The sequence below is a fragment of the Bubalus kerabau genome, chromosome 19, assembly GCF_029407905.1.
Source record: "Bubalus kerabau isolate K-KA32 ecotype Philippines breed swamp buffalo chromosome 19, PCC_UOA_SB_1v2, whole genome shotgun sequence".
Lineage (NCBI taxonomy): Eukaryota > Metazoa > Chordata > Mammalia > Artiodactyla > Bovidae > Bubalus > Bubalus kerabau.
The window spans coordinates 13,367,225-13,392,125 of record NC_073642.1 but is presented as its reverse complement, the minus strand read 5'-3'; the positions used below and the strand labels follow the sequence as shown (position 1 = coordinate 13,392,125).

General features: G+C 39.9%; 1 protein-coding gene across 5 annotated transcripts in view; it reads left to right on the top strand.

Annotated features, from left to right (window-relative positions):
• The window catches only part of MCTP2 (multiple C2 and transmembrane domain containing 2), a 263,087-nt gene that overhangs the window by 181,410 nt on the left and 56,776 nt on the right, over nucleotides 1-24,901 (top strand). Inside the window, exon 18 of one of the 5 annotated variants that reach the window (XM_055555686.1) lies at nucleotides 13,004-13,287. The exons of the other annotated variants lie outside the window; for them this stretch is intronic. Coding sequence (XP_055411661.1) covers nucleotides 13,004-13,054 — 51 coding nt within the window. The 3' untranslated portion in view covers nucleotides 13,055-13,287. Of the gene's footprint in view, nucleotides 1-13,003; nucleotides 13,288-24,901 lie in introns of those variants that run through there. 5 annotated transcript variants of the gene reach the window in all.

The window sequence follows — 24,901 nt, the reverse complement described above, 5'->3', positions numbered from 1 at the left end:
GTCTTTCTCCCTCCCCTAAGTTTCTAGATTTTTTTTCTTACTATGTTATATTTTCTGAGCTTGACATGTTTTAAGTTAAATTGTTTTTCACTCAAAATTTTAGTCTAGTTTCTCTAATTAAAAGACAAGTTCATATGAGGTGTCAGCTTATTGACAGAGGCCACATGTAGCTGAAGTATTATATCTAGAAGAAGCACATCTGTATATTTCCATATGAATGGATTTTTAAAATATACATGGTGTTTTATATGCATGCTCATGATCATTCCCAGTCACAGGCTTTGAACTCTAGGGATAACTAATGGCTCATGTTGTTTCAGTATTTACTGCATGTCAGGTACCGTCCTAAGCATGTCATAAATGTTCATTCATTTAGTTCTTACAACAACCTGCCAGGTATAGGCGCCAATTACAGTATTTCCCTCTTTTTACAGGTAAGAAAAATGAGCCCATGGAGGTTAAATAAAGGTTGATAATAACGGGACAGAGCTCATATGCTTTTAAGAGGCAGAGCTGAGATTTCAACTCAGACCATCAGAATTTAGAGTCCTTGCACTTAACCATTTGGCTACCCTGCCTCTCATATATGCCAAAGATGCAGTGATTGTAGTCTTTGTATTTCAAGGACCCTTGTATCCAGGATCCTTGTCCTTAGAGCCAAATACACGAATTGTGGTCCTTGTATTTAGATAGCTAGATAGATAATGACTCTTCCCAGGTGGCACTAGTGGTAAAGAACTTGCCTGCCAATGCAAGAGAGGTAAGAGGGTTGGGTTTGATCGATGGGTCAGGAGGATCCCCAGAAGAAGGGAATGGCAACCCACTCCAGTATGCTTGCCTGGAGAACCCCATGGACAGACAAGACTGGTGGGTTACAGTCCATAGTATTGCAAAAAGTCAGACTGAAGTGACTTACCACCACACAGTCACATACAACCATATGAGTCACTTCCTATATGTATCTAGATATTATGAATGGGGATTAAGCCTATCCCAAGATGCTTTGGGAGAAAGAAACTGTCAATATGTGGGTAAGAATAATTCTCAGATATAGTCATTATATTCACAAGAGCTGGAATAAAAGAAGCGAAAGGTGGAATGTCCGTAGCCCCTTTGGGGGACATCCCTGACTGTGGGAATCACATGCTTAGGACATCCTTGGAATTCAGCCTCATGGTCTGGAAAACCTCAGTGCTTGGTTCTAGTCTAAGCCCCAAATTGAAGACTGAGTTATCTTTTCCTGCTTTTGAAGGAAGCTCTTAGATGATGTAGAAAGATTTTTGAGGAGGGAGTGAAGAGGGAAAAGACCTGAAGGAAGGAACCATGGAAGAAATCTGTTCTTTTCAGATTTTCTTCAGGTATTTCAAGTTGTTCAGAATAAGGGCTAGGAGTCAAGAAGAGTGACTGTCTACATTAGTACATGATTACAGAATATCTTAAAGCAGTAGCTTTCAGAGGCGTTAGCCTGATTTTCTGGTGTGGGAGGGCCCATATTTCTAGTGTGTATTCCCATGTCTAGTGCAAACACATTATTTGATGATAGTTAAAAGGAATTGAATTTTTTTTAAAAAGATAATTTTGTATCTTGATATTGAACTTATACTGTTCAATCATCTGTCTGAGTTTTTGTTTTTCTCTTAGGTAACTGTATTTTACAAGCCCCAGTATTTGTCTATAAAAAGACCTAAGGTTGTATCATGGCATAAATACATTGATTTTTTTCATATGACAGAAAATATTTGCTTGACAGTTGGCATCATCAGAAGATTATTTTAAATAGCAAAGATCTCCCAATGCTGTTAAAAAAAAGTTGTACTTATATAGTTTTGTTTTTCCACCAATTTTTCAGGCACTTACCTCTTGTATCAGGGAGAGAAGTCTGTGGGGCATTTTTGATGGATTCCTTATTTATTAAATTTTTACTTGGATCTTTGATGTTAAAAAGCAATCTAAGTCTACCATATATCAATGGGTATCTTCATAAAGCTATGCTTTTAACATCTGTGACTTTTTCCCTGTATTTCTTGATTGTAAGAAACCGAAGAATTAATTCTTCAGAGTTGACAGGTCCTGCAATATGATATATAACTTAAAGCATCAATCAATGCCCCCCCATGAGGTTAAAATACAGTTCTCCACTTTCATACTGCTAGCTTCTACTTAACACATACAGAATTCTTAGCTTTTAGGGATCCTATAATTTTGAGAAGTGTGAAATGATTTCACATTGAAACTGAAAAACAACAGCAACTGTAACAGAATGAACCTTTCCATCATGCATGAGTGTGTGCGTACACACACACACACACACACACACACACACAGCACTGAGAAGCAGAGGGCATTTGGGAAGCAAAAAGTTATACTGCTAATGTTTTCTGAGAACAGTTTGAAAAAAGTTTATGAGACCTGGAGAAGTGCCCCTTCTGTCGCCCACAGGATTCAGATTGAATTTACTTTGGTACAAATGACTACAATGGACGTTTGTTTCCAGATCGGCCTATTAAAATAGTGCTGGTCACACTGTCTAGCACAGGGAGCTCTGCTCAATGTTAGGTGGCAGCCTGGATGGGAAGGGAGTTTGGGAGAATAGATGCATGTATATGTATGGCCCAGTTTCTCTGCTGTGCACCCGAAGCTATCACAACCTTGTTAATCGACTATTAAAAAAAAAATTCACAGTTACCATCACCATTTTGTCTTGGAAAAAAAAAATTTTAGGCATCTTAAATGCTACAAAAAGGTATCAGATCAGATCAGATCAGTCGCTCAGTCGTGTCCGACTCTTTGCCACCCCATGAATCGCAGCACGCCAGGCTTCCCTGTCCATCACCAACACCCGGAGTTCACCCAGACTCACGTCCATCAAGTCAGCGATGCCATCCAGCCATCTGATCCTGTGTCGTCCCCTTCTCCTCCTGCCCCCAATCCCTCCCAGCATCAGAGTCTTTTCCAATGAGTCAACTCTTCGCGTGAGGTGGCCAAAGTACTGGAGCTTCAGCTTTAGCATCATTCCTTCCAAAGAAATCCCAGGGCTGATCTCCTTCAGAATGGACTGGTTGGATCTCCTTGCAGTCCAAGGGACTCTCAAGAGTCTTCTCCAACACCACAGTTCAAAAGCATCAATTCTTCGGCACTCAGCCTTCTTCACAGTCCAACTCTCACATCCATACATGACCACAGGAAAAACCATAGCCTTGACTAGACAGACCTTTGTTGGCAAAGTAATGTCTCTGCTTTTGAATATGCTATCTAGGTTGATCATAACTTTCCTTCCAAGGAGTAAGCGTCTTTTAATTCCATGGCTGCACTCACCATCTGTAGTGATTTTGGAGCCCAGAAAAATAAAGTCTGACACTGTTTCCACTGTTTCCCCATCTATTTCCCATGAAGTGGTGGGACCGGATGCCATGATCTTAGTTTTCTGAATGTTGAGCTTTAAGCCAACTTTTTCACTCTCCACTTTCACTTTCATCAAGAGGCTTTTGAGTTCCTCTTCACTTTCTGCCATAAGGGTGGTGTCATCTGCATATCTGAGGTTATTGATATTTCTGCTGGCAATCTTGATTCCAGCTTGTGTTTCTTCCAGTCCAGCATTTCTCATGATGTACTCTGCATATAAGTTAAATAAACAGGGTGACAATATACAGCCTTTGATGAACTCCTTTTCCTATTTGGAACCAGTCTGTTGTTCCATGTCCAGTTCTAACTGTTGCTTCCTGACCTGCATACAAATTTCTCAAGAGGCAGATCAGGTGGTCTGGTATTCCCATCTCTTGAAGAATTTTCCACAGTTTATTGTGATCCACACAGTCAAAGGCTTTGGCATAGTCAATAAAGCAGAAATAGATGTTTTTCTGGAACTCTCTTGCTTTTTCTATGATCCAGCGGATGTTGGCAATTTGATCTCTGGTTCCTCTGCCTTTTCTAAAACCAGCTTGAACATCAGGAAGTTCACGGTTCACATATTGCTGAAGCCTGGCTTGGAGAATTTTGAGCATTACTTTACTAGCATGTGAGATGAGTGCAATTGTGCAATGAGTGCAATTGTGTATAAGTATACAAAAGTGTATACTTATATGCAAACATCTCTAGGTATATTACATAGGATTCTTAAGATATTTGCCAGTTTATTATTTTTCTATTTAACATGATCTCCAAAATTTTCCTTTTCACAGAGGACTAGCTAACATACTTTCAGAAATACCATAAAGTTCTTTTTCAGCAATTTTTTTCATAAGAACAATCCATTATTGTACATTGTGATTGTAATTTTTTACAACATAATTGCACCTTCTATTGACATCTTCTCAGGCATTAACTAATTATGCCATTTAATAAAATTACAGTAATTGCATTAAAAGATTATCTGTTGAAAATTTAAAAGGATACTCTTAGCTATTTTAGCATATTTTATGTTTATATTTTCAATTTCATAATTGAATTGCATTTCTAGACAGAATTCTAGCTATACTGAATGAAATCAGTTGGTATTTTGGAGCATCCCCATTTTGACTAGTAAGCATTAGGTCTTAATTTTTTAAAATTCTGGAACAGCGTATGTTGTCAAACTTCACACGGCCCTGTGGGTAATCATTGAATGGTTCTGGTAGGCGCAGCCCCTGGTGGGGACTCTCTTGTTCCTACCCAGTGGCTTTCCTGTGCTTTCTCTTGGGAGGTATTTGTAAGCACACACTTTTTCACCTTCTCTGAATTTTCTGGTTAGAGACCATTGTCCTTTGCAGAGTCCAGAGAATTCAGTCTAGTTCACTCTGCTGTCTAGAGATACCCTACTGTTAATTTGAACTTGATCCTGACTCTCAGAACTTAAATCTTAGAGAAAGAAAAGACTTCAGTGACCATGTCAGTCCTCGACCTGGGCCGCGTTTCATGGCCTCCTTCAAGCTTGCCCGTCTCCCTCCTTCCTTGCTTCACTCCTTCCCTTTCCACAACTATTGTCTGTCCAGTGTTAGATATTGAGATGCAGAGATGAAATGATCATAGTAAGTCCCCTGTCCATCTATCCTGGGCTTCCCTGGTGGCTCAGTGGTAAAGAATCCATCTGCCAATGCAGGAGATGCAGGTTCCATCCCTGGGTCAGAGAGATCCCCTGGAGGAGGGCATGGCAACCCACTCCAGTATTCTTGCCTGGAGAATCCTGTGGGCAGAGGAGCCTGGTGGATTCCTCTTCTCTTCTCTCCCTCCCTCCTTCTGTGCCTCCCTCCCTTCTCACCCCATCCACCTGCACCCCAGCCTCTCCCCAGCATCCCTTCACCCCTCTTTTGCTGCTCCCTTTCTTTCTTTCCCTTATCTTACCTCCAGTGTGCTCCTCTTATACTTGAAGCCAAAGTGGTAACCTTTTAATTATTAAAGCACACCATAAGAAAAGTTAAACTTGCCCTTTAGAGAGAAAATTAAGTAATAATCACAAATATTTTTAAACATATGAAGTGAGCTACAGATGTGGCTTCTTGATGAAAGTGAAAGAGGAGAGTGAAAAAGTTGGCTTAAAGCTCAACATTCAGAAAACGAAGATCATGACATCTGGTCCCATCACTTCATGGGAAATAGATGGGGAAACAGTGGGAACAGTGTCAGACTTTTTTTTAGGCTCCAAAATCACTGCAGATGGTGATTGCAGCCATGAAATTAAAAGATGCTTACTCCTTGGAAGGAAAGTTATGACCAACCTAGATAGCATATTCAAAAGCAGAGACATTACTTTGCCAACAAAGGTCTGTCTAGTCAAGGCTATGGTTTTTCCAGTGGTCATGTATGGATGTGAAAGTTTGTCTGTGAAGAAAGCTGAGCGCCGAAGAATTGATGCTTTTGAACTGTGGTGGTGGAGAAGACTCTTGAGAATCCCTTGGACTGCAAGAAGATCCAACCAGTCCATTCTGAAGGAGATTAGTCCTGGGATTTCTTTGGAAGGACTGATGCTGAAGCTGAAACTCTAATACTTTGGCCACCTCATGTGAAGAGTTGACTCATTGGGAAAGACTCTGATGCTGGGAGGGATTGAGGGCAGGAGGAGAAGGGGACGACAGAGGATGAGATGGCTGGATGGCATTACCGACTCGATAGTCGTGAGTTTGAGTGAACTCCGGGTGTTGGTGATGGACAGGGAGGCCTGGCGTGCTGCAATTCATGGGGTGGCAAAGAGTCGGACACGAGTGAGTGACTGAACTGAACTGAACTGAACAAATGTGGATAGGAATTATTAGCTGATATAGCTATTGAGAGGCTGGGTGTTGCTGCCCTAACTCAGAGAAAAACTTCACTGAAGTGGGTACAAGTGTGCACACAGACACACAGTTGCTATTTCATTGCAAAGGTTGTGAAGAACCTGTTTGAGGATGGTGTTGAAATATAAAGCACTGTCTTCTGTGTTATGTAATTAATGTTTAAGAGTCAACTGTCTCTAGGGCTGATTAATGTGCATGGAAATGCCAAATGCCAAATAATGGGGTTCTATCTTTCAGGCCATGATAGTACATTTCATGTTTGACCTAACAAATTATGTTCTTTATATCAAAAAGGGGGGGTTATTTTAATATTTCAGGGTAATGTCATATGCTTAAGAAATTCAGTGTAACTTAGCCGTATTATTGAAGGATTGTGTTAGGACATTGTGAGCTGTGGACTGAATGACAGAGGCCCAGTCTTTTATCTGTGTACCCATCCTTACTGCTTATCTCGGGATTGAGTATACTGCAGGCATCAAATGAATGCTTCTTAGACGAGTACTGGAACTCATGCACACCATCTGTTATCCGATACTGTTTGTAGTCCAGTTACTGTTCTGACCTTAGCAACCCGTGACCCCACCAGAGGGTAAGATTCAGAAACAGCCAAAAATAGCTTCATTGTAATGTTTTTGGATGTACGTTTTCTCAACTTTTTCTCAAGGCTGTCCATGTGGGGTGGGGGCTGGTGCAAATTTGCAGCTAAATGGCCACAAGACATGGGTAGGAAAACTGGGGGAGGAGGAGGGGAACTGGCAAATCTCTAACCCAGATCCACAGCCCCTGAATCTGCAGGGATTTTATTTTTGATTCTTACAGAGCCAAGTGAGTCCCCCCCCAATCTGTTTCTATATATGACACCTGGATGTGCAAACATTTTGTGTGATGCAAAAACAGAAAAGGAGATTTAGAAATAAAAGAGAGGGCTTGGGCAGAGAGGAGTAGAGTGCTCGTGTGTCTGAACACAGGACCGGTTTCCTGCTTTAGTTTGACCTGTTGAAGAACCACGCTCAGCACTTGCATTTCCAGCTAATTCGATATTGCCTTTTTGGTGGTCCGAGCTTTGTCATTTGTTTGGAAGCTGTCATCTTTATTAGTGTCTCTGGCTGATCTTCGAGGCTCCCCATTAGGTGGCGCGTGCTCTCCGTTGTCTGGCTGGGCTCCGCGAGCCGCTGGCCCTTTTATAGCTGTGTGATGCGGGCATGCTCGCCGGGCAGCCTGTAATTAGACCCACCACAGATGACAGTTACAAGAGAGCATGGTAATCATTCGAGCTGCCTGATCTGATGTTTATGGAGAGAAGCCTTCTTTGTGGTCTGGTTAGGGTTTACTATATTGTATTGTACTTTTGCCATTTGATTTGTAATTCAGGAAGGTGTGTTTTGCTCCTTCTCTGCTGAGCTTGGAGTCATGTCATTGGCCTTTGAAATAATAGAGCTAATTTTGGGGGGGTGATGTTTTAATTGGACTGATACTGTCTCTCCCACTTTTATTTTAAAATGTAGGAAGACAGCTAAATAAAAAAGTCTGTTTATTATGTCATCATCTAAACCCCATTCCTGTTCAATGTTTACTGACTATTTTAGTCTCCTTGGGATTTTCTTATAACCCAGATCCATGCTTTTTGGCCCCTAAAAATAGACTTGCCTATTTCTGTCCTCGCTTTTTAAAATTTTGGTTTTAACTCACTGCCAGAGATACTTGATTTTGTCAAGGAAAAGTAAAAAGAAAGGAATACACTCCTTAGCTCGGTTAGTACTAAAGTGAGACCCCCATGGCTACAATTTTAAGTCTGGAAAAGCATGGAGCTCTATGTTCTTTCACAGGGGAAGAAACCGAAGGATTGGGAGAGTGATTTTTTCCTCCTGGGCTTTAGAATGGAGGATCGTCAGCACTGATGCCATTTTCACAATGTGTGGCTTGGGTGGTCATAAATTTTGCAGTGATGGTTTCATTTCATGAGTATGAGCTGTATCTACACAGTGTCCACAGATTGTGCTATTAAAAGTTCTTTAAAAACACACTTTTCTGCAAGTCTTACCTTTGGAAAATATGTGTCTGGAGAGTCGCTACCCAAAGGGGTAATATGCCGTGGAGGAACAAATATCTATAATGTTACTTGGTGTGGGCTTAGCTGACCCTTTTCTTGTCTTTGTAAAAAATTGTTTATTTATTGACTTGTTTTTATTTTCAGTTGCACTGGGTCTTCTTTGCTGCCCATGAGCTATCTCGAGTTGCAGCAGATGGGAGTTGCTCTCGTTGTGGGGCTCGGGCTTCTCGTGGGGGCTTCTGCTGTGAGCACAGGTGCTGGGCACGCGGGCTCAGTGGTTGTCGCATGTGGGCTCTAGAGCTCGGGCTTCGGTAGTTGTGGTGCACAGGCTTAGGTGCCCCGTGGCATGTGGGATCTTCCCGGATCAGGGATCGAACTTGTGACCCCTGCATTGGTGGGTGGACTCTTATCCACTGGACCACCAGGGAAGTCCTTGACTGCCCCTTTCCTTACGGCAGATGCGTGTTCCTCAGCAGGACTTGATGGGGACAGTGCTGCTGCTGGGGGTGAAACTGAGGAGGATGATCATCAGTGTTTGTATGTTCTGGGTGTTTAAGTTGTGACTTCTGCTCTTCAACTTGTTCTCACTTTATTAGGCTACAGCAACACTTTCAGATTGAAGGCAGGAGGAGAAAGGGACGACAGAGGACGAGTCGGATGGCATCACTGACTCAATGGACATGGGTTTGAGCAAACTCCAGGAGTTAGTTGGTGATGGACAGGGAAGCCTGGTGTGCAGCAGTCCATGGGGTCACAAAGAGTACACAACTGAGTGACTGAACTGAACAATTTTAGTGAAATATTGTCTCGCATTTGTCTCTTGTTTTAAAGAGCAGCAGAATACTGAGTATGAATTTGCAAACAGCAACATTTCTTCTGCCCTGGTATAAGCCAGGCACCTGTAAACTTTATTTTCAACTATTCCATAATAAAAGAGCCTTTCCTTGGAAAGTGTTGAAGCCCTCACATTGAGGACATTTCCACAGACTGGTTTCTCCTCCAGTTTCTACTTTGCAGAATAGGAAAATGTGATGTGTGTTTAGCTGTTAAAAAATTAGCTACCTAGGCCTCAGTCAGCTTTGCTGCTTCCTGTAAATTTTATTTTGCATTTCATTGGTGATCTTTAAACTTTTAGTAATGGACATGTTTCAAGGGAAAAATAATTGATTGCCTGGAAATTTAGTGCATATGCATACACACATGCACGACCACACCCAAGGAAGGGAAGAGGAGGGAATTGGAAGAGGAGGAAGAGAAGAAAGGAAAAGAAAAAAGAAAGAATACCAGATGGCCTTTCCATTGTTGGAGTTTACTTAAAGACAGTCCTGCAGGTGGCGATAGAAACTCATAAATGATAAAAGTCCCAAAGTAAATTTCTATGCAGTTTCTTGGGGATTTTAATTTTGGTAATTTATTTTTAATTTGATAGAGTCATCTACAGGCAGAAATCATTACATTAGAAAAAATTCGAATATGCATGTTATGTAATCTCTGTTTTTATAAAAATTTTCTCGGATACTCTGTGGCTTGTTCATCTGTATGCACAAGAGATAAGATCTAGGTTACTGCTGAACTGGTACAGATTTTATATGGCAAATAACCATTTTAAGCCTCTTTTTAAAATTTTTTGTTTTACTTTTCTTAGCCTGTAGCTAAAATTTGATGCCTGTACCATTGGTTAGGTTTATAAAGTCTTTTGCTATTGAGTGCTAAGTTGCATAAGTTTAGTGATGTGTGTGTGTGTGTGTGCATGCATGTGTATGTTTTCTTGTGTGTAATTTCCTCCTCCAGAGGATCTTCCCAACTCAGGGAGTGAGCCTGTGTCTCCTGCATTGGCAGGCAGATACTTTACCACTGAGCCGCTTGGGAACCCTCTTGTGTGTCAAAAGATAAAATCAGTTGCTTCCATAGGGCATTTTCTTCCTTAGCCAGTTGTTGAAGGGTAGTTTTAATCTGAGAGGACTCACAGATTCTTTGAAAGCTATTTATTTTACCCAGCAATAAAAACACAACGTAAACAATTTGTTGTGAGAACACTAGAAATTGTATGCTGCCTCTGTTAAGTCGCTTCAGTTGTGTCCAACTCCGCATAACCCCATAGACGGCAGCCCACCAAGCTCCTCCGTCCCTGGGATTCTCCAGGCAAGAATACTGGAGTGGGTTGCCAGTTCCTTCTCCAAGAAATTGTATAGTGAATATGATAACAGTTTTTAGTTATTTTAATTATTTCATTTTAGATATCAGGCATTGTTGAAGCAAAGTTAAAACTTTCAGTAGATATTTCTTCCCTGCTAGTTAATGTTCAAAAGTTCTTAAATTGCTTTTTGCGAATATATATTTTCATTTGCCATTTTTCCTTAAGTTTGGGTTTGAAGATGCAAACTCTAAAGTGATTTGCTTAAACATAAAGCTAATTTTCAGCTCTCCTCTTTTCATGTAGCCTCATTTAAAAAACCTTTGCAGTGCACATTTTCAAGGGGAACTGCCTTAATTCCAGAAAATGTAATTATTTTGGTTTAAATGCTTTAGGCTGTAGATGTTGAGTGTCATCAACAGACAGCTATGATAGTCTCGAGCAAATTGTGTGAAATTCAGTCTTTGTCTCTCTCCTGAACTTCGCTAAGTCTTGTGGTGAAGTTCAGAACTTATAAGGTCTTGTATGCTATACTTTTAAATATAGAATTTCTTAAAAGGGGGGGGAAGAGAAGAGAAAAGAAACCTTCTAGCCTTCTTATATTCTATTTCAATTGCTATTCCAATTACTCATCAGGATAGCAAGTCAGACTCTCAGAAAACCTATTTTTCTGCTTTCACGTAAAGAATATTCAGTTCTTTGCTCTGTTAGCAACTGACCACAAATCTAATCCATTAAAAAATATATCGTGGTAAGCAGTTCTTGAAAATGTTTATAATAAATGGTAAAAGCCAAGCTTCTACTGTGAGATTAGCAGTTGCAACAGGATGTGTTCATCAGGAAATAGGTTACTGCCTTAACAGTGTGTCTTGCCGTGTAACCTGCAGGATAGATGAAGATTTAAAAGCTTGCAGTGAAAGGAGTTTATTTGACTTCCTCCCTTTGCTTTCTTTTGCATATTACAATGTTGTTTATCACACATGTTTTTCTCAATGAATCTATTCTGAAGTTCATATTATAGACAAAGAGCATCCAGTGCTTTGAAGGTCATCCCCTGCCACACACACACGCATCCATATAAAACAAATTCACTTTTACAGAATGAACTCTGTAGCTTAAGAAAAAATAATAAGAGAATGGTGAAAGATGATTTTCCTAAAGTCTAGACTCACCCTTAAACCACACACCCCCCCCTCCACATCTTAAAGATGCAGGAAATACTGCTATGGATTATGGTGATTTTCCTGCTTTTTGCTTGATTACCTTCCCGTGTCGGAGGCAGTGGGCAGTGGTGCTAATGAATAATGCCTTCTACGTGGATGATACCTATAGTCACACGCACGCAGTGACTAAGAGATCAAATATACTGGCTAAAAAGCCTTAGGGAAGCATTATGTGTCTGAGGTCTGATCTATTGTCTGGGAGGTCGGAGAGTGTTAATGCACTCTGCAAAGATTACACTCCCTCTCTAATTGCTCCAACACTTCCTTAAAGGATTTAAACAGTCAGGAAAGGTGATGCTCCTTGTCAGTTTTTGTCTTCTGCCTGCAGTTGAAGTTTATCTGTCTTTCCACTGAGACCACTAGATCAAGTAGCCTCGCCAGTGTCAAAGGCATAAACTCTGAATTAAGAGTGAAAGCAATGAGAGATGTTATTTACAGCTCCATTATGACTTGCTCTTTAAATGCTTTGCATTCCATCGCTGGTGTTTACATTGTGAAAACGACAGCATGTCCGTGTTCAGAAAAGGGGGGCTGAAAGAAGTCCAGGGCTTCACTTTGACTTTTGATCAGATTTGTTTTCATAATCTTTTCTCAATGCCATAAGGGCCAGTGTGGCATTTTGCATTGAAGTTATTTCCGGTAAAGGCAGATATAAAGAATAGTGGACTTTAGCATTTCTTCTCTGCCGCTTCCCCCACCAACACACAAACACATACACACACTCGGTTCTGAAATACTTATCTTGAATTAGGCACGTACAAGACTGACCCACACATAGACCTGATAACTTTGTCCAGAACATCATTGGAAATTTCATATGTTGTGCAAACCTATTTTTTAAAACCTCACCTTTCTGCATTAAAGAACGCTTCCTTATTCTTGTGTGGTGTCCGAAAGCTGAGATGATAATTTTAATCAGACTCTGTATCTCTTACATTGCTTTTATTTTAACTCAGCATTTTCTAAATAACACTGAAAAGCTTAAAGGAAGCTTTTATCAATTCTTCCATGATGGGAGTGCAGAAAATCCTAGGGCTCTGTATGTTGCAGGCACCATATTGCACTCTTTAAATTCATAGTCAGCCTTGCTGGAGGAGTGGGGAGGGCAAGCTTGCATTTCACCCTGAGCATTTTCTGCCCACCATGTACAGTTGCATCATTGAGAGATAAGAATTCCTCTTAGATCAGTTCAGATTGCTAATATATGTGGCCTAGAGCCTGCAATATAATATTTATGTTGCTTCCAGAAGAGACTTGGGAGAATTCCCTGTAAATCGCGATGGTAGTCTGAATGATGGCTGTAGATGGATTTTTTTTTTTTTTTTTAAAGAAATCCTTGTTTGTCCCACAGGACTTTCACACTTTTCAGCTGACGGCACTGTATTTTACTCATATTGTGTAAAGCTGTCAGTGTATGCGTTACATGCGTCTCCTGAAGCCTCCAAGCAGATGACGAGAACTATTGCTTGAGGGGGGAAAACAGCAATCGAATCAATATCTTCAGGAGAGAATTTCTCCCTGGTCTCCCGTGCCTGCTCCTTCGTGGACTGTCCCTCGCACTTCTTCTTCCTGTATGTTCCCTTGCACTGTTGGTAGATTGCACTGAATGTTTCATCTGTATATAAAAATTAAAAATTCAAACAAAAATCTGGCCCACATGAAGAACAGGCCCTTTGGGCATATGGTTCATTATGCATATTCATTTAATTACTAAAACACTTGGGATGGCTTTCCTGCCCTTGCTTTCAACTTGCAAAGTTGGATCTCTTCTCTTGCACAGAAAATGTAGCCCAGGATTCTGTTTTGAAGGAGAAAAAAAAAGAGTGGAGGGGGAAGAGCCTTTGAAGAAATTACTGGAATTCACCAAAAGGAGGTGTGATGCTCAGTATGAAACCAATGGGAGTCAGAGTCTATCTCTTCTCCTCTTCTGTTTACATCCCTTTCTCCATCTGATTTCTCCCACTGGCCCTGAAGGCTAGCTTTACTGTGGTTGGTTTATATGAACGCAAGCAGGGCAGGAATGTAAGACTAAGGGTTCAGGTTTCAAGTACATTCCCTCTGAGCGACTCAAGTCTCACGATGAAGCTGTCTAAGTTTTATTGGTTAGAAAGGCCGTGCTGTGAAAGTGTGACTTTAATTGATTTTTCAGGGCAAACAGGTGGCGATGGTTTAGACATGCCCTAGCCTCAATGCCACTCCTAATTTGGAGTGGCGCATATAATAGCTTTATTAAAATAAACAATCTCCTGGCTTCGCTTTTACCTGAACATCTGCCTCTTGGATTTTAAAGGGCCTTGTAAAATAGTTTCACTCTGCACTTAAATGGATCTGATCTTAAAAAAGCTGAGGAAGACTTATTTTCTATTTGTGTCATTAAACTTATTATTTTTTGTTTGAAAGGAAAAACATTGAAATTCACACGGCATCTTTAAATAGGATCATGCTTGTTTTAGGAATATTGGTGCTTGTTTTGGGCACATTTGCTTACATGATGTGACAGATTTTAAACATAAGAGGCCAAAAATTGAATTTGTACTTGCTGGGCTTTGATTTGAGCTATTGTTTTGGTGGGCAGAAGCTTGTTTGAGTGTGAGTGGTGTGTGTATATATATGAGTGTGTATGTGTATGTTTGAGGGTGTGTGTGTATGTTTGAGGGTGTGTGTGTGTATGAGTGTGTGTGTATGAGTGTGTGTGTATGTATGAGTGTGTGTGTGTGTGTGTGTTTGAGGGTGTGTGTATATATGCATGCATGTGTGTATGTATGAGTGTGTGTGTGTGTGAGTGTGTGTGTGTATGTGTGTGTGTGTATGAGTGTTTGTGTGTATGAATGTGTGTGTGTATGAATGTGTGTGTGTGTATGAGTGTGTGTGTGTGTATATGTATGAGTGTGTGTGTGTGTATGAGTGTGTGTGTGTATGAGTGTGTGTATGTATGAGTGTGTGTTTGTATATATATGTGTGTGTGTATGTATGAGTGTGTGTGTGTGTGAGTGTGTGTGTATGAGTGTGTGTGTGGACATACATGCTGAAAGACCATATTTTAGGTTTCTTCCCAGTTTATAGTGATGTCAGAAATCTGTTTGGATTAAAATAAACTCAGGACTCCTGAGAGCATTTTTAAGGGAAAGGAAGATCCAAACTTGGCATCCTTTTTATTGTTAGTGACTCTGAAACAAGCACAATCTTCTTTTTGATTAAGCAAATAGGTAGTTGATCCTAGTAATGGGAGACCATCCAAGACATTCTTATTCCGTTCCCTAAAGGAATTGTCCTTTGCTATAAAGAGCGTCGCTCACTAATCCCTGTTGGAGGCTTTCCGAATTAAGGCACCTTCGTCTATTTTAAGCACATTGAACACGTACAGAGCTACTGCAGGCTTAATGTGAGTGTATTGCAACCCTGATTCATTTTAGTGCCAGAAATAAAGCTGTGAGTGGAGGAACTTAATACAGTGAACTGCTTTATTCCATCACTGTGCTAATGCTAATTAGATACACTTGCTTTATTACCTGGAGCATTTTTCCTGTATTCATTCTGATCCAATCTTTCTATGAATATGAAGGAGTAAGTCTTCAGTGTTCAGTTGAAGTTTTTAGTCACAATTACAGCTTGATGTTCATGTGAGCAAAGTCAGCGAACACTTGTAGAGAATGCTTTGTCCACTTAGAGTACAATTAGAGCCCCACTGGATTTCTCCCACCAAGGGTGCCCACAGTGCCAATAATTATGCCTCTGAAATGAGTGAGACACTTATCGGTACATTTAATATAATTTTTTCTTGACCTCCTTGAGATGCCCAGATTTATGGGGAATAAATAAATGTGTGATTTTTTTTTCCTCCCTCCATTTAATCAGAGCAGATATTTTGCTGATGGCTTTGAAAGATGTGTTTACCAAAATCAGACTTTCTACTGCTCAATTACCAGCTTTGGCAAAAACGCATAATGAGGAATTTATTATCTGGTTCTAGATATTATGATCATTATGGAATTATCATTCTAGGGGAAACAGCCAATAGTTACAGCACATTACATGTTTTTTTTTTTCTTTCATTTAACAGTGCTTTTCTATTTTTAAAACTAGTTGTTCTGCCTTTGTGAGTGGTGTGGGGATTTTTATTAGGCTATGGGTACTTGTTTGACTTGTTCCCATTTATGTAGAATCATCAAGAAATGTAAAGTGTAGAGTAGCCAGTAACATGATGGGATTTTTATAAATACTTTATATTTAAAAGAGGGAAAAGATGATGTATTTAGTAAGAAACATGTGCATAAATGCAAGTTAGAATTATTTTTTTTTCATGTTTTCAAAAAAATCCCATTACACAGTCAAAAGGGGAAAATGAATGTTAACAAAAACTCTCTATCTAGAAAAATACAGTCTAAAAGTCTTTAATTCATATTTAATATTAGTACTATATGGGCTTTCTATGTAGAGATGTCCTCTTAAATCAGAATGGAATAAGTTACATTCTTCATAGAAATATTCAGTTAATGTAATTTTGACATTGGCAGTTTGAAAATTACATGCATTGTTTATTTAAATGGTTACAGAGGATAATAAAAGCAAGAAACACATAATACAGCTATCTTTCTACAAAAGTATTGAGAATAAACTACCCCTTGTGATTATTCTTACCCAAAACAAGAGTTAATTGATGGAGTTTTGTCACTAAGATTAGACAAGGTAAGATACCCAGTTTGAATTTTCTCCCAATGAACTGACCAGATCATTGCATGTCTTGTAGAAATAAAGGCAATACCAAACAAGCACCAGAAATGGTATATTCCAATGCCCAAGAAAATAGGCAGTTAATCAGTGTTGATCTGGTTAAACTTCCTTGGTGTATTGGGCTTCCCTGGGGGCACAGTGGTGAAGAATCTGCCTGCAATGCAGGAGACGCAGGTTTGATCCCTGGGTCAGAAAGATCCCCTGAAGGAGGGCTTGACAACCCACTCCAGTGTTTTTGCCTGGGAAATCCCATGGACAGAGGAGTGTAGTGGGCTACAGTCCATAGGGTTGCAAGTGTCAGACACAGCTTAGTGACTCCACCATAACCACCACCTATGGTAACCTAAGCATGATGTAGAAGTCCAGGTTGAAATACACAGGTTTATTAGAGGCAGAGGAGAAAACTGAGGGTCTGAGCAGGAAAGGACATTTTGAGGTTTGCCAAAGTGGTTCTTCTTTGGTTGGTGCTATCTTCCTCTTATGTCTTTCTAGGTGGAGACTAGACTGGGAAGAACAAATTCTCTCCTAGACCACTGCTTCCTTCCAAAGATGTAGAATTGTTTTTCTGGTCAGTCTATCAAAATTTCTTTCCCTAGGGGTGTTCACATCTTTTACATTTTACTACTTTATAGTTTTCTACTGCTACAAGTCACCGTACACATGAGTGGCTTAAGACAACACAAATTTATTATCTTCCTCTTCTGGATGGAGGTCAGAAACCTACATGGTCTCACTGCACTAAAATCAAATGTTGGAGAGGCTGTGTTCCATTCTGGGAAGAATATGTTCCCTTTGCTTTTCCAGCTTCTAGAGGCTGCCCTTGGCTCATGGCACCTTCTCCCATCGTTAGATGCAGCAAGGGCACAAGGTTAAGTCCTTACAGGGCAGCACTCTGACCTTGCTTCTGCCCTCACGTCGTTTCCTGAATTTCTTTTTCTGCCCTGATCTTCCACTTTTAAAGACTCTCTGATTATATTAGACTCAACCAAATAATTCATGATGATATCCCTGTGTTAATGTCAGATGATCAGCAGCCTTAACTCCATCAGTAATCTTCATTCCCCTTTGCAGTGTAACACAGTCATAGGATCTGGGGAGTAGGATTTGGATATCTTTGAGGTACCATTATCCTGCCTATCACAACCTTTTATGACTGTCTTCTATTCATGTTGCTTTCTTGTAGATAAGGGATTCTGAAGCAAGTACTGGTTCCTTGCATAAAATTTAGCATATGTTTGGGAGCTGGGGGGAAGAGTTTATATATTATGGAATTTTAATCTGAGATTGGCTGGGAGGATTGTAGTTACAAATATACACAAGTCACATGTGATTAGTAACTTGAAAGACTGTTGGTGTTTATGACTTGCTCAATCTGTTTCCCTGTATCTGATATTGTATAGGTTGGGGTCAGGGGTGGCAGGTGGGGTCAGACATCTAGCAGGAAGCTGTGTCCCTCTTCACACAGCAGATCTTGGGTATCAGAACCCCAGCAGAGAGAGGAATAGATGGGCTAAGGGGACAAGGAGTGACTTGAAGGTTTCTCTAAGACTCAGAAGTAATTCCTGGTAAGTGAATGTTACTGGGCATAAGATCCATGGCATTTCCATACCTGATTCCCTACAGTGAATCAAAGTCTAATCCATGTTTGAAGGTGAAAGTGGCTCAGTCATGTCTGACTCTTTGCGACCCCATGGACTTAATACTTTCCTTTCTCCAGGGTATCTTCCCAACCCAGGGATCGAACCCAGGTCTCCCGCATTGCAGGCAAATTCTTTACCAGCTTAGCCACAAGGGAATCCATGTTTAAAGAACCAAAAAAGTCTATATTCTCTGTAGAACATCCTTCAGCATCCCAGAAAAGTGATTTTGCCCATTTGCCTTGGCCATTTTCTGTTTATAGAATTTTTCTGCTTCTCATTTCCTTACCCCATTCCCATCAGCGTTACCCTGAGGACTGCCAGTGCATAAAGAATCCTCCTGTAGTGCAGGAGATATGGGAGACCCAGGTTCAATCCCTGGTTCAGGAAGGTTGCCTGGAGGAGAAAATGGCAACCCACTCCAGTATTCTTGCCTGGAAAATTCCATGGACAGAGAAACCTGGTGGGGTATAGTCCATGGGGTTGCAGAGAGTCAGACACGACTGAGCACATGGCACACACATACGCATTTCCATAATTAAGCGCACTTCCCTACTAGCACTATCTAGTTAAATATTTGGTCTTATTATTATTCTCTTTAAAAATCTGTTAACACATTCCCATTTAGTTTAGGATCACATCTTCAACTTACACACAGGTCTTTCCACAAACTGGCCTATGTTTTCCTTCTCAGTGCCTTGTTCCCTGTGTCTCAAGGAAAGTTCTAGCATTGTGAAAAGCTCATTTGTATTACCCCTTAATGTGCACACACCCCCAGCTGTAGCCCTGGCAACCGCTTACTGATCATCACCATAATTTTGTCATTTCTCAACTGTCATACAGAAGGAATCTTATGTTAGGTAACCTTCACAGATGCATTTTTCCCCACTCATTATAATGGCTTTCAGATCCGTCCAAGTTGCATGCATTAGGAGTTCACTCCTATCTTGAGTCCTTGAAAAATCTGAGTACTGGGTAACATCAAACCTAATCCTAATCTCACATGAAAACAGCTGTAGTTGGAAAAGAGTTGCAGTCTGCGTGTACCCTGGTCACCACCACTCCTTCTGGTCTGACACCCAGGCTTCCTGTACTTTATGTTTTACCCTGACCCTTGTGGGCACCTGGGTCTGTAACCCTGGGCAGAGCTTAGTCACTTCAGTCATGTCTGACTCTTGCGACCCCATGGACTGTAGCTTCCAGGCTCCTCTATCCATGGGGTTTTCCAGGCAAGAACACTGGAGTGGGTTACCATTTCCTTCTCCAGGGGATCTTCCTGACCCCACATCTCTCGCATCTCCTGTATTGGCAGGCGGGTCCTTTACCGCCGCGTCACCCAGGAAGCCCCCTTATTTACTTCCGCCCAGCTTAAAAAATGAAAGCTCTTACTGCTTTAGAAGTCTGCCACTTCATACTTCAGAATCAGCCTCCGCCTCTTTACTACTGAATCCTTCTTCCTTTATCCCCAGAAGTAATAGTGGCAATGTTGTGTCATTTACTCATTGTGGTTTTACCACCTTCACATCTATCTTTGAACAGTGTAATTCAATTTTGTCTGCTTTTTTTTAAGACTTTATAAAGGAATCATGTAATACTTTTAGGTCTTTCCGTGTGACTTGCAAATCAATTCACTCATTTTTTGACCTGCATCCATGTGGTCAATACGTGACATTCAAGTATCTTCATTCTTCATGATATTTAACTTGATACCTAAGTTATTTACCCATTCTACTCTAGAAGTACATTTGAATTGGTTGCAGGCTTGGTTGGGGGTTTTGATTGGTTGGTTGCTAGTATTGTGGCTGTTATGAAAAGTGTTTTTGTAAACATTGGACATATCGTCTGGTGGACACGTGCCACGGTTCAGAGCAGTGGCTCCCAGGATGTGGTGCGGGAAGGGCAGAGACAGCATCACCTAGGAACTTTGCTGAAGTGAATTTCTGGGGCCCCACTCCAAACCTGCTGAACCAGGGACTTGGGGTGGAGTCCAGAGATTGATTCTGTCTACACCAGTCCTCTGGCATTTTTCCTGCATGCTAAAGTTTGAAACCCGCTGCTCCCAAGTTTATACCTAGGAATGAATATGCATATGATCTGATATACGCATTCTTATTAATTAGTTGCTGCCAGCCATTTGCCAGGTTACTGAACCATCAGCATCTAATAAAATTATCAATGCTCTGCATCTTAGAAAACTCTTAACATGCTCTAACCTCAAAATCGTGTCAATCCGATGAGTGAAGTCGCACTTTGGTGTGATTCTAATTCCCATTTCCTTCATTACTAATAAAATTTATACATTTGGGGACTTTTTCCTCCTTTCGACTAATTTTATCCTCCCTCTTACCTTTTTTTATTGATTTGTAGAAGTGTTTTATATAATCTAGATAGAAATTTTAATAGAAATATCTTCTCCAATTTTATGGCTTGTTTTTTCCCTCTGTGTTTTTTGATGAACAAAATTCTTATATTTAATGTCAAATTTATTAATTATTTTTGATATGGCTTGGGCATTTTATGTCATTACCGAGGGATTGTTCCCAGCCTAAAAGTCATAAAGATGCTCTTTATATTATTTATGGTTTTACTTTTTATATTAAATTTTAAAATCTGCAGGTAAGTAGATTTTATTTTTGTATTCTGGGTACCAACTGATCCAGTACCATTTCTTAAATATTCTACTTTTCCTCAGAGACCTACAATTCCACAAGATCATAAATCAGGTTACCTTATATAGGTGGACTTGCCCATTCCATTCATTGGTCTCCTGTCTACACCTGTACCAATGTTACACAAGCATCATTTGAATTTAGCACTGTCCTTCCCAATTTGTTTTTGCTCTTCAAGAATGCCTAGGCTCTTCTGGATATTTTGCTTGTCCACATAATAGAATTGACGTGTTTCATAGACACAAAGAACAAGACCAAACCAATATGGAAAATTAAGTCAGAATCACAATTATTGGGTTAGCTTTCAATATCACACCATTGAAAAAGAACAGCAAAAGGAAGCCAAATTAACTAGAAGTAAAAATAAGAGAAAAATCACTGAAGTAGAAGATACGTGTAAAATGAAAAGGAATAACCGAGACTTTCCTGGCAGTCCAGTGGTTAAGACACCACGCAGTGGTGTGCAGTGGACACAGGTTCAGTCCCTGGTTGAGGAACTAAGATCTGTATGGCTAAAATAAAGTAAAAGGAATAGCAATTAAAAGCTGTCTCTAAAAACTAACAAAACAAGTTACTCTTTTCTGAGAGTTTTCAATGTACAAAGAGTACACAAATAAATAACAGCAGGCATTGAAGGGGAGATATTTCAAATGAGGCAGGGATTAAACACAAAGAGGATATTATGAAGTTTTATGCTTAAAATGATGAAACATATATGAAAGAGGTGAAACTTGTAGAGCAGTGTATCCAAACGACTGAAAAATAATAAGAACTTGAATAGTCCTGTACCTACTAAATAATTTGATCAGTGGTTTGATGTCACCAGAAAACAAAATGTAGGCCCCGGAAACTGTAGAGACAAGGTTTTTCTAAACGTTCAAGGAGCAGATAAATCCTATATTATACAGATTCTTTTCAGTTGTCTTTTTGCTGTTACCTTTTCTGGTGAAAAATCAGTTACCATTTTGATTGCTGTTCATTGCAGAGTAAATGTGATTTTTTTTTTTTTTTAAACCTCACTATCTGCCTTTCCACTTTCTTTTGGTCATGAATTATGTGCAGTTTTACTATGAAGTGGCTGCATGTCATTTTTCCTCCCCTTCATCCTATTTGAGGTTCTTTAAATCTGCAATTTCACAGCTTATATGTTAGATTTTTAGAAATTCTAATTCAATATCATTTATAGCTTTTTTCTGTTTCTCTCTTGTCTCTTTCTGGACTCCCAAGTTTTTACCTATAAATTAAACCTTTATAAATGTGCCATATATCTTTTTTGCTGTATTTTATTATCATGTTTATATCTGCTTTAAGCATAGGTATTTTCTACTAATACTCCAAATCACAAATGCTCTCTTTTCTGCTGTGCTATTAAATTCATTTAGCAAGGTCTTCATTTTCACATGGTTCACTCCAAATCGCAAACGCTCTCTTTTCTGCTCTGCTATTAAATTCATTTAGCAAGGTCTTCATTTTGCTTATCTTTTAAAAACATTTTTTTTGGTTTCCATTGGACTCTATTTTATAGATACCAGTTCTCTGCTGATATTCTCCATAGTTTTTTTAAATCCATTTTCATGTATATATTAATGGTACATATATTCATATATGAATATCCATCTATATATATTTCATGTGCTATGCTGTGCTTAGTCACTCAGTCGTGTCTGACTCTTTGCAACACTATGGACTGTATAACCTACCAGGCTGGAGAATCCATGGGGATTCTCCAGACAAGAATACTGGAGTAGGTTGCCATGCCCTCCTCCAGGGGATATTCCCAACACAGAGATTGAACTCAGGTCTCCCACATTGCAGGCATTCTTTACCATCTGATCCATCAGGGAAGCCCATATATATTACAAATTATGATATAAATACGTACATATTAATCATGGCTATTTTAAAATATAAATCTGGTAACTCTAACATCTAAATTAGCTTTTTGTTCTCATTGTCCATTTTTCACTTGATTTTTGGTCATTGGTTTTTTAATCCTGACCATTGTAAATTATATTTTAAATCAAATACTGGATAAAATTTATTAAAACACTTTAGAGGATATGGAATGTGTTATTTTCCACCAAAGAGAATATAGAGAAGGGGTTGAGGATCTAGCAAATCAGAATCATCCAATCAGGGATTGAAATGATGACTCAAGACAGGACTTCAAGCATCTTGAGGACTGGTTTATTCTGGTTTTATCCCTTTGCTTAGTGCATAGTCCTTCAGGAGTCTTAATAAAATCCTGTAGTGTTTACTAGACCCCTTCTTTTTTAAGAGTCCTTAACCTCCAGTTTTTATTCCCCAACTCAGTGAGATTGCCAAAAACTTTTGGTTCTCGTTTTCTGCTTGGCCTCAGTTTTTCATCCTAAGCACACGTGCTAGAAACAGTACGTTTCTCACGGAGACATGCATTCAAATGTCAGGCTTGAATCTCGGCTGTTCCTTTTGTTCCTCAAGTTCTGGCTGCCATACTTCCCTTGCACCCCAGTTTTTACCTCCATAGATTATTAAGATTGAAGCGTGCTCTAAACTGCTCCTGTGTGCTGTCTTAGACAGTAAATTGGCAAAACTAAAATGTAACAAAAACTCTATAAAGAAGTCAGAGCAGTGGCAAACTAAGATGTACCTTACTACATTTGCCTGTCACCCTTGATCTTGTCCCCTCAGATCCAGGATGCCCTTGTTCCCCTCGAATGTCTTCAAACAGAGTCTGTATAGATTATTGAGTTTCCACAGTCGTTTGGTCGGGGGAGGGGGTTCCATTTGTTTTTGGTGGGTGATACTGTTTTATGCAGAAAGAATGAGATCAAGCTCAGCTCCATCCTGAAAAGCTGGTTTACATGTCTACTTAACATACAGGCTTAACAACAAGGGTGTCTTAGAATTTTTTAAAATCAACCCATACCTTTCCCGAGCACTTGGTGGCTCGGAGGTTAAAAGTGTCTGCCTCCAAAGCGGGAGACCCGGGTTCGATCCCTGGGTCGGGAAGATCCCCTGGAGAAGGAAATGGTAACCCACTCCAGTATTCTTGCCTGGAGAATCCTATGGACGGAGAAGCCTGGTAGGCTACAGTCCACGGAGTCGCAAAGAGTCGGACACGACTGAGCAACTTCACTTCACTATACCTTTCCCAGTTTAGGGACATTTGCTGTCCCCATTTTAAATTGTTTCAGCACACCTACATTAGACCTTTCTAATAAGTCCATGTTTATTTAGATTGGTATGCACATTTACTATTGCTTTTGAGCACATGCATTCTCACATTCAGCCTTTTAATATCAGGAACGGTTTTCCTTTGTCTTTGAAATAAATCTGTTATATGTACTTTCATGAGTGAATCTTCAGGTGATAAGCACTGCTGGCTCATGCTTTTCTGAAAAAGTCTCTGCTTTAACTCTTACGACAATTTGCTAGGTACAAGGTTTTGAATTGAAAAGCTGAAAGCGTATATATGTTAAGTTTTTCTGCTCTCTTGTTTCGCTTGTTGCATTGAGATATAAAGTCATTTATATTACTTTTTCGTCACAGGTGAATTGTCTTTTCTCTCTAGCTGCTTGTAAATGTTTCTACTTTTTTCCCCAAGTATTTTTCAGTTCTACCATGATATTTTTAAGCCCAAATACCTCTTAATTTATCCTACTAAGGATTTATTTGGATCTTCCCATTTGATATATTTCAACAATTCTGGAAAATCCTCAGGCGTTTTATCTTCATACATTGCTTCCCTGTTCTCTCATTAATTCTTTGCCCCTTCAACACCCATCAGGTGCTGTCTTAGACCTTCTTGTTTACATCTTCCATGTCTTTGACCACTCATATATCTGTATTTTTGTTTCTGTCCTATACATTCTGAAGAACTTATTTGGCATTATTTCTCAGTCCAGTAATTTTCCTTTCTGTTAGTTAGTTCTCTTCTGTTTTTAACCTGTTAGTTAATAACAACCGTTGTGTTTATATTTTATCGTCTCCACTTCATGTTGTTTCTCAGCAAAAATGCAGCCCAGTTTCCATGATCCATTTTTAAAACCGTTTTTATTGTGTATAGTTTGTGCTGGGTCTTCGTTGTGCAGGCTTTTATCTAGTTGCAGAGGGCAGACACTCTCTCTAGTTGTGGTGCATAGCTTCGCGTTGCGGTGGCTCCTCTCGCTCCAGGGCACACAGGCTTCAGTAGTTGCGTCACATGGTCAGTAGTGGACCCCTCTGGGGCCC